General features: G+C 31.9%; 1 protein-coding gene across 1 annotated transcript in view; it reads right to left on the bottom strand.

Annotated features, from left to right (window-relative positions):
• LOC143226450 (eukaryotic translation initiation factor 4E type 3-like) overlaps positions 1 to 9598 on the bottom strand; it is a 33281-nt gene extending 23683 nt beyond the window's left edge. Inside the window, exons 1-3 of the mRNA XM_076457435.1 lie at positions 9335 to 9598; positions 6138 to 6210; positions 370 to 525 (exon numbers count right to left, since the gene is read on the bottom strand). Of these exons, the coding sequence (XP_076313550.1) occupies positions 370 to 525; positions 6138 to 6164 (183 nt within the window). The 5' untranslated portion in view covers positions 6165 to 6210; positions 9335 to 9598. The remainder of the gene's footprint in view (positions 1 to 369; positions 526 to 6137; positions 6211 to 9334) is intronic.
• Between the last annotated feature and the right edge of the window lie 10234 nt (positions 9599 to 19832).

Below are 19832 nucleotides of genomic sequence, written 5' to 3'. Positions count from 1 at the left end.
TTGTGTTTTAAACTTCAAAACAAAAAACCATGTGAAGGTTGTCATTATTTAATTTAATAAAATCAGGCATAACGTTTTTTAGTAGACCTGTTATTATCACTCAGATAAAAATTTGAAAAGTGCCTGAACAAAATAGAAATAACCATCTCCAAACAAACTAATATTGTCCAATCTTCTGTAGCATTTATTTAGCTTAAAGTTGTGTTATGCATTGTACATAATAATTGATCATGTTTGATTAACAAGCTACAATGCACTTGTTCATAAGATTTAAAATTATTTCTGCAAAAGGTTACTAATCAGAACACACTAGTAACATAGCAATAAGATCTTAATCTATGGTATTTTAATAGAAATTTTCATACTCACAGAATCCCTTTTCAAACACTTCAGACGCCAGGTACCACCACGACTGTTGTATTCCTCCTCCCACAGAGGCCTTCTTTCACCCCTCATGAGATGATAAGTATATCTCTGGCTTATTTCTTGTACCTCTGGAATGTTATTATAGACACTCCAGAAGCTCTACTTGTAGAATAAGGGACCATAAATATACTTATGCTAAACAAAACTGACTTTAGACATTTTAGGTTAAACTTGTGTAATGAAATCTCATGAGGGGAGGGGGGGGAGAATCAGTCTAATGTGAATCTTTAAAATACACGAATTTAAGAACTCTGACAACTTTTATTAATTAGAGAAAACTGTCCATGCAAAATAGCTTGCAACAGTCAAATTAAATTGCAAACAGACTATTTCACACTAAATCATCCTAGAGACATAAATACATTGAATTATTACTATGAACAATAAGGTATTAAAGGCAGCAAAGATGCTCTTATATTGAACCAAATATACATGTGGGTACAAAAGCAAAGTAAGAATCAGCCAGTGAGAAGTTAACCTAATACAAAATAATTGTTTTTAAAACTCCTTTATATAAAAGTGATAGGAACCCATTTGAGTACTTTAAATGTTAAACATATCCACTAAAGTCAGTTATTTTAAAAATGAAAGAATTATACTGAGATTAATTTTTATGTGGGAAGTCAATTGTCAGTTAGAATACACAAAACCAAGGACAAAAACTTGTTTATGTAATATGAATGTATTGAAGATATTCTGGATATCTTCTGCAATGCTTTATATCTAATGAAATCAACAAATGTAAAAACTAGTTTAAAATTATTCATGGAACCACATTTAAAAACATATGATAAATACAATCTTGACCATGTTTACCAGATATAACTGACAACTTAGATATTGTTAAAAAATGTTCAACTTGATTAGCATGCTTGTGAACAGTAGTTTTTAAGGAATATACATATACTCAAATTTCTTGAGTATTGAGTATAAAATCACTATTCAGAGTAAGAGTGACCAAAATAAATTACTGTTTAGCTTAAAATTGCACTCAAAGTTTCAATACATTTAGCAAGTTTTACATTATCACAGTTGTGTAAAACATAGCATTTGTGTTAGTATGACTTGACTTACACAATCCGATTTGACAACTTTTAAGTTTAATAAAAATAAATAATGCACTCAGCTCTAGCCATCTTGTAAACAAACAAACAAAAAAAAGTTAAGCCTCCTGCTATCTAAAGATAGCATAGAACTGAAAACCACATTTTGAACCAAGATGCTATTTTCAGACATTCCTTCCATGGAAATAGTATATACAATTACGATGTAGCTGCTTTTAAATAAACCCAAAGTTAAAAACATGAAACATGTGCTTGTTGGTTTTAAAAAGATAACATATCTCTGAATAAAATAAAAGGAAAGAAAAATGAAGGATTGTTGGAAGAAGTGTTCAGAAAGGTGACAGAAGAGTACCTTTTAAAACAGCTTTTCCTTTTTTGAAATTGAATATTTTAGTTTTTAACACTAACCATTGTATATTTATATTAGTAATTAAAGAGTTCCTCAGGAAGGCCAAGAAACCAAACATCCCTAAACAGATACAGAGCACAATGAACTATTTAAAATAGGATAACATTAACAAGATGCTACCAGCAGACAAAACAAACAGTACAGTCATCCTAGATATCAATGATGATAACAAAGATCAAGCTATTACTAAAGAAATACAAGATCTTCAAATGATCCTACAGAAGATACACTCATCAATAAAACATTGAAAAATTTTCCTCCCGAATTCTAGAGACCTACAGTTATGGCAGAAAGTGTTCGTACAGTTCAGAACGTGTGAAAAAAAACTGGTATTCCCATAAAAACTTTTGTTTAGTTTGGTGAATAAGCTACATTATACCATTCCAGAACTAGACACTGGGTTCATGATTATTGGAATTTAGCCCACAAAAAATGTACTTCCGGCAATTTAGCACTGTTTGTCATTATCTGCTTGGTCATCATGGCGAACAGGAAACAACTGTCCAGTGATTTAAACAACTGAATTATTGTAACATACAAGTCTCTTGTGTCTTTTTCCTGTATTGCTACACAACTTAATATGCCGAAATCTACTGTTCAAAGCATAATTGCAAAGTTTAACCTTACAGGATCAACTACTAACCTCCCTCGTTCCGGACACCCCATCAAAATTTCAGAAAGAATCAAGAGGAAGGTTCTCAGAAGTTAGAAGGAACCCTCGTTTAACATGTAATGACATACAGACACTGGAAAGGGCAACTGGGGTTGAAGTAAGCACCTCTACAGTTACGAACATGTCACTCTTCTGGGTTCAAAGCATGCCGTCCTCATAGAACTCCATATTTAAAGCTTGTTCATTTAGAAGCATGATTGAGGTATGCAAGAAAGCATGTAGATAAACCCTTTACCTATTGGAAGAGGGTTCTTTGGTCAGACAAGACTAAAATTGGAGTTTTTTTACCACAATGATGTTTGCTAAATTTTCTGTAAGAAGGGGGAACAAAATCTTCCAAAAAACACCGTCCCTACAGTTAAACACGGAGGTAGCTCGATCATACTATGGGGTTCCTTCAGCTCTTCTGGTGTAGGCAGCCTTCACTGCATCAATGGAATTATGAATAAAGAAGAGTACATTGATATATTAGGTGCTTATATCAAGAATGATGCTCTGAACTTGCAGCTTGGGAGTTATTGGATCTTCCAGCACGACAATGATCCTAAGCACACATCAAAATATACGCAATCCTGGTTGCAAAGAAACCATATAAGCATTCTGGAGTTGCCACCGCAGTCACTTGATCTTAACCCAATTGAAAATGTTTGGCATGAGTTGAAGACCAAGGTTTATCAGCATCATCCAAAAAACTTGCACGAGTTGGAGACCTTCTGTAAAGAAGAATGGAAGAAAATACTAGTCAAATGATCATGGAGGACTATGAGGAGAGATTGCACCAAGTAATTCACCTGAAAGGCTACACTACTGACCATTAAAGTAGATGCACAAACACTTTCTGCTCCACCTATATTTGGAGTTTTGTTTATAAACAGCATTTGTCGTTCAATTTACATACAAATTTATGTAGATGTGTGTTAGTATAATATTTATAATATACTATACTTTCATTATCCTAATCATCATACTTTTTACGTTATGAGGTTAAAGCCACTCACGACACAGGGATACGAATACTTCGTGTTGTAACTAAGTTACACACACACACCAATATATCATTAAGGTGTATCAGTGCTACAAAAAAAAGACTCACATTGCCATCAAGTAGCTACATTTTTGCTAGATATCTTTTCTCCACTATAAGGAAATACCAAACACCATATTGACAGATTTAATAGAGCAATTGAGAAAACTACACACCATATTCTAGAATATTCAAGACAGTCTATTGTCATATCTATTTACCAATGTTCAAATCTCAAAAACTCTTCAAACCAGACAATGACAACTTTCTACTAAAGAGAACTGAAATGAAAATAAACACCAACACAGAACTAATGAGGAATTTTCTGAACAAATAGACATCTAGCTATGTGATTACCATTCTCCAATCCTAGCAGATATTCTTGTGGAAGACTTACAAAAGCCATCTCATACACATTGAACAGGTATTATGTTGATGACACCATTATTTAGACCCATGATCACAAACTTAGCCTTCCTAAATCATGTTAATTATATAAACAAGAATTCACTTCAGAGAACAAGGAACAAAACAGCCTACTAATTAACATTTCAGCAGACAAGAGAGAAAAACACCACAATTGTATACAGAAAACCCACCCACACAGATACTTAAGCTTCCAGTCCTATTATCTAATCTCAATGAGAAACAAATGATGTAATCAAATGCCTAAACAAGAGAAAAAAAAAAAAAATTGTAATAATACATATAGAAGCCCAAGAGATCATAAAGTGCTTTAAAACAGAATGGTTACACATCTCTTCAAAAATTTGAAAGGAGACTGCAACAAAAAAAAAAAAAAGGAAAGCATTTCTACTACAAATTTACCTTCCTACTTGCAAATATTTAGTGAAAATCTCAAACGAAGAGCCAAGACATTTAACATAGATGTCTAGTGGAAAACTGGAAACATTAAGATCCATTCTGATCTAAAAACAAGTCTACCAATGAGAAAACACAAAAATGGTATTTATAAAATTCTGCATTTCTACATCGGAACATTCATTGGAGAAATGGGAAGACTAGCAACAGGAATACAAGAAAGTAAACAGTACAAAACTTATGGACAAATAAAATTAAGATTTTGAAGGACATACTACATCAACCAGAGAAACTAGGAACACACAAGAATAATCAGCACAGACAAATTCTAAAGGAAAAGAAAATTTAAAGAATCATGTTACCTTAACACAATATAACCTTCCCTATACTAAACAGAGGTTCCAGATTGGAGATCACTAACCTATGGTTGTTTTTTTAATGTACAGGAAGTGTTTCCACCAATCATAAACAGAAAAACTAACCAATTTTAACAAGCTCTCCCTAATCCTCCAAAATACTATAAAGACAGGCCAATATACTCATACTGAACTGAAAACAAAGCTTTCAAAACATCTTCCTCTGCCTTTGTATTTCAACAACAGGCAGTTGCCGTTGTTTTTGGAATTTCGCACAAAGCTACTCGAGGGCTATCTGTACTAGCCATCCCTAATTTAGCAGTGTAAGACTAGAGGGAAGGCAGCTAGTCATCACCACCCACCGCCAACTCTTGGGCTACTCTTACCAACGAATAGTGGGATTGACCGTCACATTATACACCCCCATGGCTGGGAAGGCGAGCATGTTTAGCGATGCAGGCACAAACCCGTGACCCTCAGATTACGAGTCGCACGCCTTATGCGCTTGGCCATGCCAGGCCTTGGCAGTTGCCATCCATTCAACTTAGTTTCATAGTGAAACTTCTGTCTAAACAATCTATCAAAGTATACAAAAAAAGACTATTCCCTTCATTATTACCATAGATTTGCTAAAGTTAAAATATGTGTAATTCTGTAACATTCTACAGAAATGTTCATAACTGTTGCCATTGCTCTACTACTCATTGTTGGCCTTCTGGCAGGGGTGGTACACTTTTGACGAGTCTTACACCGAGCCTTTATCAGTGGAAACTATGCTAAAGAGCTTTTGTTAAGATGTACAGTTATCAGACTAAACATAACCACAAGTAATATAGACCATAACAACAGTGATAGTCCAAAATCATTTTAATACAAGATACACAAATTGAGTACCAGAAATATCCCATAATTAAAATGACAGATGTACAAGTGTCCACACAGCACTATTTTGTTACCACAAAAAATAAAATTTATATTTTAATACTCAGGTATTAGAATTGCTAAGTTTGCTGTTGTAAATAGTCAACCAAAGTTGGAAGTATACTAATTTTAAAAAGGAAATTCCCTTCCCCCTCCAATGCAACAGGAATACTACATATTTGAGTTTAAAATGTTCTTAAAATGAGCCAGTTTACTACTATCTATCTATTATAATTCATTTTAAAATGATACTGCAAAATTACACAATAGAAATATATTATGCTTCAGGATTATGTGGATTTCAATGGCATAAATATAATTAAAAATGCATATTACTACAGAATTATTTCATTTAATGCATTAAGACTTTATCCTACATAATTTTTATAAAATATTTATCACAATTTTAAACATTTTCACATTAAACACAAAACAGCCTTGCCTGAACTGTGGAAACTGTATAAATCATTTTCAGATTGGCTTGATATTCTGCAGCTGATACTCCCCGCTCTGACCTACATAAAAAGATATTCCAATTGAGATATTTACCATTCTGAAGTTTTAAGAATGAAAAGAATCATGTAACAAAGCTTTTTGTTTTATCTGGTGTTAAATTCTTTAGTTTCTGGAAGCATCAACACTACCTTCCAAAAACAAAGTAACTAAAATATCAAATGTTATTTTCAATCTTGCCTTCCTAAGAGGAGTTTTTTTTTTTTTTTTTTATTATTACTTTTAAAATCTAGTTGCATTCAGATAAAAATCTAAAGTTTAGAAGTAAGGAGGTACGTTTGCATGTCTTTGAATGAAGCATTAGAAAAGGTTTTATGAAACCATAAAAAAAGAAACATTATAGAATTACAACATTAAATTAAAAAACACTAATAACAAATCTGTTACAAAACATAGACAATTCAGTCTTTCAAACTTGTTCCTGCAAATCTGCTTTTTAAGAAAAAAAGCAATCTGAACCCAACTTTCATTTTTTAGGAAATTGATTCCACTTTCAAACTTTTGTGAAGTGCTAGTTTCATCGGTAATGGAAGCCAACTCATTCCACAAGTCAGTATTTAAATTTTTAAAAACTTGTCTTCTCATTGTGTTGTCTTCAAAATAAAAAGAAAAATACAAGAGGTCTATCTTGCCATTCTCAAGGATACCTTATAAAAAGGTCCATAAGATCACCTCTTACTCTTTTATCAAGAGAAAAAATAGATGTATTCACATAAGATAATCCTTCCAATTAACTAAACAACACAAGAAATCTTAGCCTATTCCATAACTCTCCCATACCCAGAATCATCTTAGTAGTCTTCCTTTGGAAGATTTCTGAAAGTCAATACATTTACTCAGATGCAATCAAATTGTGCATAATATTCCAAGTGAGGTCTACATGATATTTGTATAGAAGTATTCTTGTTTCACTTTACATCATTATAAACTACAATTCTAATAGCTCTGCTACTAAGAAACAAGCACTATCTTAATGGCTTAGGCAATTTATCCACTACTATGCTAAGATTCCTTTCTTCAGTAATTCTAGTAGTGAGTTTTCCTTTATAAATCAAATATATTTTCCAAATTATAAAAACTCAAATGCATTGTATTACACTTACACTAATTAAAGATTATTTACCTGATATATGATGCCTCAGAACATAGTATAATGAGTTGTATAAAAAAGTATTTAGTCCATTTTTGATTATTTCTAAAGAGCCTCAGAAAAATTGATGTACTACATAGCATACTATATACAAGTTTACAGGATACCCCAAAGTATAAAAACTCTTAAGAACATGGCATAACTGTTTATATGTCCTACTAGCACACTGATCCAAGTTATTTTTGATAACTCAATACAATTAATATATTAGCAACATTTGTAGATGATTCTTAGGTATCTAGCAAGTAAGAATGCCCAGCTTGACTGAACTCCATATGTAAAACAATATCTTACATTCTCTCACCTAACAGGTACAATCTACTAGCACATTTCTAGCCTTTCCTCACTTCAGACTGATTTTCTCAGCTAACATTTTATTTTGCTCCTTATAAACAACCTTTATAAAAACCTGAGTACATGTATACCATGACTACATTACTTACACCATCCAGATAGAAAGAAACATCCTTGGAAAAGTTAAATTAATGCCAGAAGATTTTTTTTTGTGAACCTATGTTGGTCTTAACACCTTATCAGACCAAGCATTTTCCACTAAAGGAGCAACACTAACTGGCTTATAAATTTTTAATTCAAACAGGACCTCAAACTCATCCATTCTTACAGTTAGAAACTTAGAATGCTAATAAGCACACTAATTCTTTTATCTGGTATAACTTTTAAAGTCAAATGCACTCTTATCTTTAAAAAGAAATAATTTAATTATCAATTTTCTGTTTCAGAACTTTCATTTCTCTAACTATCCTATTAATTAATTAATTTTTTCATTCCCTATTCCTCAAACTCCTGCACTACTATACAAGTTTATTTTAACACTATCTTTAAAATAAATTATTTAGCTCTTTCCCAAAATCCTGCTATCTGATCCAATTAAATATAATCCATTTTTAACATATAAATCACTTTTAACCTGAAAATTATCCCATATGTTGCTCAAAGTCTTGGATATTTTGAAGTATTTTACCTCTACATAGTAGTCAGAGAGAGCACTTCCAAAGTGGCCAGGCACATTTCTAACATTAAAACTAAAAGTGTTATTCAAACTCTTTAAAACAGTTATTCTGGCAACACTTCCAAACACAATTCACTCTTATGTGCACTACAAACAACAGGGAGAAGGTTCTTCAGAACTAGCAATTAAATAGTCAAGATGATCTATAACACCTGTACATTAGCACCTGGTAAGCTACCTCTTAGTCTATCGTTCCTTTTTCTACAAACAACTATCATTATACTTTATGAACAGTCCTCAACTATGTAAATATCTTGTTCATCTCATTCCACATGACAAGCACTAAAAGGCTTAAATGCATTAGACAGGAATGACTTATCTTTTCAAGCCTACTAAACGACTCAAATCAAGCCTACAATTCATTAACATAACACAGGTCTGTCTATTATACTGTATAAACTCCACATTTATTCATGTACTACCATTAACCACAATGCTGTTTACTAGTCTTTATTATGATTTACCACATAATACAATAATACCATATATTTCATAAAAAAAAGAAAAAAAGAGAGTAGAAAACATTACAGAACAATTATAATTTAATTACAGGAAAGGTCATTCACGTAGCCTTCTAAAACCAGGGATATGTCTTTCTTTATAACAGCAACATACTGTCATTACTACAGTAGTGTTATTAATAAACAATGTATGTATAACTATATACAATTAGAGAATTACACTAAAAGTTAGCCAGCACATCCACAATTAAACAGTTTATACATAAGCAAGTCAATCGAACATTAGAATTAGTCTGCATGAATTACAATATTCAAATTAACAGCAATATTAAATCCCAAGCCACGGAGAAGCGTTACCAAGTAATATGGCTATTAATATATTACTATTAGTAGTATTAATAGCCAACTGAAAGTCAAAACAAAGTTCTGACACTAAGCCTACTTATTATTTTATTACATCGATACAAACAAAGTTTAACTCTTACTTATCGATCCAAAACGTCCAACTTGTATTCAGAGGAACTTCTTCGCCTTCAATATTGTCATTTTCACTTTCAGGGATAAACTTATCAGAGGTACATGATTTCTGTACCGGCCTGCTCGGATTGTTTATCCAGGCCAGGCGTGGCCATTTTCAGTACCTAAGCTAACACGTTCGATTGTTGTTCACGTATAATTGCTAATCAGAAACAGAAACCTAAACACTCCAGAAATACTACTTGTAACACTTTTCAATTACCTCACAGTACATCCAGCCTGTTGATTAAGCATAATAATCACGTGAGAACTTTAAATTATTTTAATATAATCCACCATTTTTATAATATTCTTTTTTGTAAATAAATTAACATATTCATCGTGTAATAAGTTTTCACGCTTTACTGTAAAATAATTTAGAAAATGACTTTTCACATATGAATTTTTCATACAGTATAAGTATATGGGACAAAAACAAGGCAAAGGAAATTAATGCATTAAAAATGTGATGAAATTCCTTTTTCAAAACTATTATGAGTTCTAGAAATTATTCTTTTAAAATACGAAAGATGATTTAGCTGTTTTATATTCATTGTGGGATATAACCTTCAATTTGCGCAACAAACTTAGCGCATGAGAAAAATATTAATGCTGTGAAAAGTTGTGTTCATTATAGCAATGTCTAATTGTAGTGACAAAATCTAAATGGATATCGAGAGCAATCTATGAAAAAAATATTGATGAATACAATTATTCTTATTTTCAATAAAATTCTGTTTATACGTTGGGCCTGGCATGGCCAAGCGCGTAAGGCGCGCTAAACATACTCGCCCTCCCAGCCGTGGGGGCGTATAATGTGACGGTCAATCCCACTATTCGTTGGTAAAAGAGTAGCCCAAGAGTTGGCGGTGGGTGGTGATAACTAGCTGCCCTCCCTCTAGTCTTATACTGCTAAATTAGGGACGGCTAGCACAAATAGCCCTCGAGTAGCTTTTTCAAAAAAAAACAAAATTTCGAGAGTATATCTAGAAAGGTCGAAATGTTGTTCTCTCCTTATCAATGAAAGTGTTAATACGCATAACAGCCGTTATGAGATACATTTTTATTTCAAGTGAGTTTCTCGTCATCAAAAAGTTCGAAAGGTTTAAGTTCTCAATCTGTTATAAAGAAATTTGTAGATATTTTGCAGCGATTCTACTGGAGAATGGGATAATGTATCGTTATATATATATAAATGTCAATCTACTTGGAATACTGTTGTTACTAATATCATTTATCGTCCAATAAGTGAATATGTGGAAAGCTTATCTTTCAGGCATTTTTTCGTTTAAATACAGCAACGTCTCCAGAAAGAGTGGATAAAATATCCAAAAATAAGTAATAAGTCAACATAAGTTGACCTTCAACCAACACAAAAAAATAAGGTCATTACTACTCGAAGCAGGTTTCCTATATGTGAAATTTTGAATACTTAAAAACTTTTTCAAACTAAACAGTTATGTTTCTAAAGAAAATATGGCGCTTTTTAAAGTATCACACTTGCATTAACAATAGCGCAGCTGTATTAAAAATTATTGTTAGACTTATGTGCAAAGTTTGTTTGTTTTGAATTTCGTGCATAGCTACACCAAGGATATCTGCGCTAGCGTCCCTAATTTAAAAACGTAAGATAAGAGGGAAGGTAGCTAGTCATCACCACCCACCGTCAACTCTTTTACTAAAGAATAGTGAGATTGACTGTACATTATAACGCTCTCACGGCTGAAAGGGCGACCATGTTTGGTGTGAGGGGGATTTGAACTTGCAACCCACAGATTGAGAGTCAAGTGCCTTATATACCTGACCACGCCGAGCCTTATTTGTAATGAATAAAAATAGTGGAAAGTTTTGTTTGTTTTCTGAATTTCTCGCGAAGCTACACGATGGTTATCTGCCCCTAATTTAATAGTGCAAGACTAGAGAGAAGGCAGCTAGTCATCATCACCCACAGTCAACTCTTGGGCTATTCTTTTACCAACGAATAGTGGGATTCGCCGTTATTTTATAATGTCCCACGGCTAAAAGGACGAGCATGTTTGGTGCTACGAGGTATCGAACCGGCGACCCTAAGATTAGGAGTCGAGTCATTAACCACTTGGCCATGCCGGGCCTCACTTCTCTGTGAAATAATCATTTAGATTTAAATATAATCGTATTGGCAATTAAAAAGTAGCTTACAAAAATTTCACAAAAGTATTTAGATGAGGTTTTTTGACTCGGATCCTTGGGCAACTTCATTGGAGTAACATTTTCTTTCAATGCACCATAAAAGGTATCCTCGGTCTCGAGGTCTTCAGTGGCAAAGATTTCTATATATAAATTCATCTTGCTACTTTGTTTGTTCTAGGTCTCCTATCCGGCTGTAGTTATAATGATTCCATACAACTCTGAAGACAGAAGATAAAATACAGAGCACGTTTGCAGCAATTCTGTGAACGTGAAACAACTTGTAGTTAAAGACTTTCACTCGTATCCCTTTACGTCAGATTCATAGAAACTTTTCATAGTTTATTTCAGAAGTGAAAAGCGGTTACTTCTAAAAAACAAATTCTGAAAATTCACCTATCCTCGGCAATAGCCGGTCCTTAGGTACATTGAACAACTTCTGAAGTAAGACCTTTGGAAGAAAGCGGCTTCTGAAAATGTTACTGTTTGATATCCTTCTCTGGCTTCCAATATCGACATACTGTATGCCAAATTATAGTTGGCATCTATCAAAGCGCATATATACAACACTATGTTTCCTTGTATTTGGAAAACAATTTTGGTGCATGCAATAGTAGATGTTTTCTTAGGTAATACTGATGGAGTAGAATAGTTCCACTAATGACAAAACTGTTTCTCAATCACCAACTAGTAGTCTTCTTTTGAAAGTACCTGAAATAAGAAATTTGTTGTATTCCACTAAATGTGATATTACAGAAATTTAAATTTTAAAATGTATTTGCACATTTGCACCAAAATGAAAACTAAATTATTAACATTTCTCTTTATGATGTTGGAGATGGGACTGTTAATGCTAGATCGTAAGAGCAAAAATATCAGAAAGACAATTACAAAGAAGAGACTGTGCTCACTACCACTCCTGCAAAGGCTGAAAATAACAGCATCCCTATGCAGAAAAAATACATATAATATTACTTTAGACTTAATGGAACGTTACGAGCTAGATGAATACAACGTTATGAAGAACATACTAGCACAACAGAACAAGTGATTCTGGATATACATAGCACGAACAATACCAAATTTCTATGTACGTGCTGTTTCTAAATCCAAAAAAAGAGTCAAATAACTTTTAAAGCTGAAACAAATATATAATCCAAACTACACAATCATACACACGTCAATTCTGACAATGCCATAGAATCCTTTTTTCTAGTCATTTGCCCAAAACTATTATTCAGTCTCATTCATCACTTTCTGAACCGTAAATTTACCCAATTCAGCCCCTAATGTTTTTCGAAAATCTCATTACACATTGATATGTCCCCCAAAATCTGTTGTCAAGAAAGCAAACCAATATGTGTTTGGGAAACAATATTCAAGATTTATTTTGCCTTATAGGCACAATCTTTCTTTTTCTATACGTATTTTTAAAAATAAAATGCATATGAACGTCAAATTGAAGACAATTACAATATATACAAAGATGCAGATCCTCTCACTGAATTGTGCTGTTCTGACAAAATATCTTCCTTTATGAAGTGATTGATTTAATCAGGTTCTCCTCCAGAATCTATCCCTGGTATACCCTTTCCTGTGCTTTCTAGAAAAAATATATTACATAATCAGTGCCAGATAACACATAAACTTGCTGCCTCTCATCTATTTAATCCAATTCACGTCGTAACAATTTTTGTCAAGCAGTTTGCTTATGTAACTAACATCTCAGCCACTACTGTGTCTGATATATTCCAACTGGTCTGAAAAACCCTGGTGTTGAACAAAAGGCATCGTCGGTATTGAATATAGTAGATATAACATGGTTCATATGTTATTATATGCTATTCTTTACTTTCATTCAGAAGTTCTAATTATTGTGTATTTGGATGAGTCTTTACTCTAGTCCTTTCATGAGTGCAGTAGATTTTTAAACAGTTCACAAGACGTATGGCTTTATAATAAACTGGGACTGAAAAGTTAGATCAGAAGCTCATTTAGCAAAGTAAGTTTGGAATGTTACGGTGAATTAGGCCCTGACCAGATCCTTACTAGAAGAAGGTCACCTGGATACGAATGGAATTTACGTATGTCATTCATGGCGAATGCACTTGCAGCTATTATGCAGAAATATGTTCGTTACGAGCACTAGCGGATGCGCAGACCACACAGTTTGCATAGAACAATCCACTCGTAGCCACCTTGGGCAGTCACTGACAACAATTACTTGTCAACTAATTCAGCCATTTTACCTAAATCCTTCCACTACTGTCGAATTCTCATGGGGTGCAGAGATCCTCCATTTGATTTATTTGGCTTTTCTTCTGTTCAAAAACTCACCCACTTTTTCCATTCAAGTTTCAGAAGAAATATAATGGCTTCCATTGTCTTGTATTACTTCAATAAATGTGAAAGAAAATTTCCTGTCTACTGCTTATTACTACTGCCAAAATTATCCATAAATATTCACAATAATAAAATTAAAAGATGTGTACTTTTATGAATTACTGCAAGCAGTAAATTTAGAAAAAGCTGAAGATGGTTATGATGGCATAATAAAATGGGCAACTTTGTTATCATCCATAAAGAAAGAGAGAATCCACTCAAAGCTATAACGAATTTATCCTTTTCACAATCATCAAAGTCTGGTTCAGTCGAATTACTTCTATCCACCGTTTTTTCTACTATGCATTGTTTGTTTGTTTTTTACTGCTGACAAATATATAATATATTTTTATTTTTAGCAAAGCTTAGAGAACCTGAACAAAAATGTAGCCATAGAGTCAGTTTCAGGATAAAATGGAGAATAAGAAGATACCTTAAACTAGTAACGAAATTTGGACCTACTCAGTAAACACATTATTCACTATAATTGTGTTTTCTTTTTGGAATATTCTATGCAAGGCGCGGATCTTAAAGAAAACATTTTATCGAAATGTTGACAAAGTTGTTGTCCAAATATATGAGGGTACTGATTACTACTAAGCATTCATTTATCTACATCTTTGTAAATATATTAAAAGCAGTGCCTAAAGCTTCTAACCCTGAAGATTTTACAACTTGTCTCTTTACAACTCCAACCTATAGTCTGATATAAGTTAAAATAATCTCTATAAATAAATAAAATAAAATCTGACTCCACAAGTGAATCCAGAGCTACATTTATGCAATCCAGAAAAAAAGTCGTGCTATGACACAATAACTAAGTTTAGTTAGCAGAAAGTTCGAGGATTACGACTACCATGTTCAAAAATAAAATCGATAAAAAACGTTTAGTAACAGACACCAAATTCTTGTGATGTGTATTCAATATGAATGCGAGTTTCGTGTATTTTCTTTAATTTAAGTGAAGTATAAATATCATAGCATACCTCTGTTCTTTTTATATAATTTTAATGTTATTATGTCTTGTTCTTTGCAAAGGTGTCTTGATTCGCTATTAAAGAGATTTTTGTCTTTCACACTTCATCAACTTAAATGTATGTGCTGAAGCTATTGTCTTTTGTGAAGGGCGTTTTATTATTTAATGCTAAATGTTCATATCAAACGTTGACAATATTTGGAAAGTTTAGTTGGTTTGTTTTTGTATTATCTCTCATGCATATAATTATCCATTCTATAAGTACTGTAATGCATGTGGATATTTCTAATTGTATTTGTAATATATGATGAATGTATTCTGTATTTTTATATAATGTATTGAGTGTTTATAGAAACGAGAATATTGTCCAGGAAGTCTTCAATAGCAGCTTGCTTAGGACAAGAAACAAAAGTTGGAGGGGGGATAGAGCAGTTAACGATAGCACTAACAGAAGAAAAACAAATTAGTTATTCTGAGAACTCATGAGTAAAAGCAAACAATATATAATAATATGTTAGTAACATTAGATTTTCCATATTGAGTGCCGACGAGACCTTTTGTCCGATATCAGAGTGCATCAAGAAGACTAGGATAGGTGAGAAGTAATGAGAAAGCGAATGTAAAAACCATTAGTTTTTCACGTGAGATGGTTGTTGTTGTTGTTGTTTTGGAATTTCGCACAAAGCCACTACGTGAGATGGACTCAAAATGTAAATTGTTATGAAATTTTTTATGAGTACACTGGAATGAACGGCAACTGCCTCTTTTAGAAAAAGCACAAGTGTGGAAAACGACGTTTCGGAAGACTTTTATTTTTGTATAACAACAGGTGCCGCCATTCCAGTGTATCTCTTCATTAATCTTCTGTCTAAACAATCTATCACTTAATCGTTAATGTTAATCAATTTAAGTAGAAACTTATTTTAAAATCACAAAAAAATACACTTATAACTTTAATAATAAACATCTGCAAAAATAGGTTTTAAGTTAAATATTGTAAATAAATAAGTGACGTGACGCTGTGTACAACTGCTATATATCACGCGCTTTTGAATAATCTTTAGCAAAGTTATTTCGTATTCAAGATGGCGGTGTTGTGGGTGGTATTTGTGATTTGTTTTTCTGCTATTTTCGAAACTGTGTCAGCGGCAGGATTTGATGCTGGAGATGCATTGGCTTTGATATTAGGACTAGTAATAGGAATATTAGGAATATGTGCCTGTCTTGGATGTTATTCAAGAAAAAGAGCAGCAACAAGTTACTAAATGCGCGGACAGCTGGAAAGGAAGGCTAGGCCTAAGGTGTAGTCTAACATTTTAGCAACAGCGTCAATCGAATGATATAAGATTAACGTAATTGCAAGAAGTTAATGAAGTGAAGGAGTTAATGGAACTGATAACAGCTAAAAGGAAAAAAAATATTGAAATTGAATCTGGTCTTTGTTAAAATTTCGTGAAATATATGTCAACTAAAGGTTTGAAGTTTTAAGAGATGTATCATGCAAAAGACTATCATATGTACTATTTTTGCCTTCTGTTCTTGTTCGAATTGATTTTTTATGAGGAAATACGAACACCACTGCAGCTTCAGAAAGAAATAAAACAAAATTTGGATGGTATTTAATGTCAGTTGTTGTATGTATGTGTGTGCGGCCGTATTTTCAAAAATGAGATTGCTACGCAAAATTCGTGACCGTTCTAAAGACTAGGTGTGGCATCATGATATCTTAAAGTTTCAAAATCTGCTAAAGTTTAAATATTTCTCTAAGTCTTTTAAAATTGGAGAAATAGTCAGTGGAACAGATTCTGATAAAGTTACCAATGTAATCTAAATAGCTTCTGTGTAATAAAAATGTTTCAGTGCTTATTCACATAATTTTCTTGCTATAGGTTAAGTTGTGTAGTTATGAGACTAGCTTGAAATATTGGTTCTTTCAATTTTGTAAGTACGGTATTCAAATTAAAAATTAACTTTCTGAAAGTAAAACTGTTTGTCATTTATGAAAAATGGGAACTAAAACTATTTCTAGAGAGCAATTTTCATATACTACTTTTTTTTTTCTGGTATGGAAGCATGAAACCCACTGAGAGATGTTTGATCCAGTATTATTGTGGCATACGATTCATTATTAATGGTTAAAACTGTTAGCATCATAAGCTCTGTTTGTAGAGGATTTGTGAAATATAAATATCAAGAGTTTAAACTTTTGCTAATAATTAACATGCAGTTATGAACATTTACCCATTATTTTGGTATTTAATCAATAGTACTAATAAGTTGTTAATGTTGTACATATTCTTTAATGGTTGGGACATTGGTTATAGTGATTGAATAATTTGGCAATAGTTACTTTAACACTTCAATAATAAATGCATTGTTAAGAATGTTTGTCAGAAGGTTTACTTAAAAATTGATTTTTATTTTCATGTTGTAAGACTATTACTGCAGTAATGTCCTTGATAAAGATGTTTATAAAATATGTAGAAATATCAAAGTTTCAAAATCTAGTAATTTGTGATAATGATTGATGTACAAGCAATAAATTACAAGTTACTATAGCTATATTGTGTTGCAAGTTCTACAAACCAAATTACTTAAAATAATAGAACTTATGAACCCTATGAAAAAATATTTTTGGTTTAGATACATTTTTGTCTTGTATTCCAAGTTTGTTCCTTGTCTTCTGAGGAGTAGTGTTAACATAGTTACATTTTGATTTATCTTTTGTCACAATGCTGTGACTGTGTAATATTTGGGTATTGAAAGCTGCAATTTCACCTTTTATAGGGGGGGAGGGTAAATTAACTATTAAAATAAATTCTTAATAATGTAGTAGTTATTTATTAATTAAAATCTCGTGATAAATGTATTCTATAATAGAAAAATGCCAAGATTAAAACTGATAACTGTTTGTTAATTTTTAAGAAGCAAGTTAATAAATAAGGTTACTGTTCAAGAATGGACATTTTTCGCTTGTATAGAATGTTTCAGTTGTTTATCTGTAACTATGTAACTTTTTTTAGGCAATATTTCATATTTGTTCTGTTTATTGATACCTTGAGCATAACCGTATGTTTGAATTTCACAATTGAAGAAGATTTATTGGATGAATATTGTTAACATCAAAAACTGTACACAAACTTTTATAGGTGTTTTGAAAGATTGCATCATCAGAAAATATATTAAAGCATGTACATTTTTACGATAGTGTATCACATAGAAATATTTAGATTCGTGCTTAATGTTTTGTATACGTGTCTGATTTACAGTGTTCTAGAATTAATTGGAACTTTAACTTGACATACACCAAAATATTAATAACCAAACAATATATTGATAAGGTTAATGACCTAATAAGTATTTCGTATGTCTAAATCCTTCCCAGAAGGTTCAACAGAATTATAGCATGGTAATAACTGAAGTAACAATTCTTATAGAAATGAATACTTTATAATAATGAAGATTTGATATCAAGAGATTTTATGTATTAAAGGTACTATATTTTTTCTTTAAAAAAATTGATATTAGTAGTATTTCCTTACAAAAAATGGTTTTGTTTGTTTTCAAATTAAGTTAATGACAATTAAAAAAAGATTATTAGAAGAGTAAGTAAATTGGTAGTTTTAATTTTAAGATCTTTCACCATGTGGAGAAAAACAATGAAAAAATTTAATCTGCAACACAAAATTTAAAGATAAGTTTATTGTAATAAAAGTTCAGTGTCAGAAGCTGTTTGTTATTGTAACTTAATGCATTTTTTCTTTGTCATTTAACACACTAACTTAGTGTTTGTACAGTACTTAAGATATATAAAATCTTACTGTTATGGTTCTTTTACAATTTAAATAGTCCTCTATTTTTCATGTCTTTGTCTTTTGTGCAAAGTACATGAGGTTGCAGCACTTTGTAACTGTTGTTGTGAGTTGTTTGGTGTGCTTTCTGTTAATTAGTTAGTTACACACACATTTACCCAATTTAATTCTAACATTATAAATATTTTCGTATGTAATATGAAGCTTATGAATAAAATCATATTTGCTTTGTCTTGTTCCTGATGTTTGATTCTCTTTTATTAGTTACATTTGATATGTTTTAACTTCATAATATTTCATGTTAGTATGATACCTTAGAAAAATGCAAAAGTTATTCAAATTGTTTATTCAAAAAGTTCCTTTTTTTTTAATTACTGGTATAATTAAATATTGATCATTTAAGCAGTGTGAGACTATCTGAACTGTGCAGAGTTTTAAACAATAACTAAATGTTTGTGAGTATGGCACATAGTTTTTTTTTTGTTATTGAATAATATCTGTGAAAACTGTATAGACATAGAACTTCATATAATATACATTTAAAAAAAATCAAGTGTATTTCATACAAAAAATACTGATTTTAAACTGTCTTGACAGAATCCAAAAATCTTGCTCCTCCATATAATCTTGGAGAACAATATACAAATTAAGGAATAGGACAATCTAAGCACTTTCCAAAGATAGGCATTTCTTTTACAGGGTTAAATCATCTATCAACCTAAATCAAGAAATACACCATGCACATCCTGTGTGAAAACTGGTAATTGAGATAATTGTGTACAATGAGAAAAGAAATGTTTGAATGTTAATCTAACATTATCAATTGCAACAACAAACAAAAATGTACATCCTTAAAAAAAGTCATTGCATTAACCCAAAGTGTTAGGTTTACTTGAGAGCAGAATCATTTTTAAGCAATATAACAGTGATCCTGGATGTTTATTCATTCAATACTTATTCTTATTCAGAAGTGCTACTTTTAAACTTTTCTACAAATACTGTTTTTCAATTCATTACTTATTAAGACTAGCCTAATGTTACTTTTTATTTTTAATGCTTTTGTTTTAAAATTTTCTATACTACTTGTTAGTTCTGCTTGTGATATTTTACTAACTTAAATCTGTTGATACA

The sequence above is a fragment of the Tachypleus tridentatus genome, chromosome 9 (assembly GCF_004210375.1).
Source record: "Tachypleus tridentatus isolate NWPU-2018 chromosome 9, ASM421037v1, whole genome shotgun sequence".
NCBI classification, from domain to species: domain Eukaryota; kingdom Metazoa; phylum Arthropoda; class Merostomata; order Xiphosura; family Limulidae; genus Tachypleus; species Tachypleus tridentatus.
This window is presented reverse-complemented; position numbering and strand designations above follow the sequence as displayed.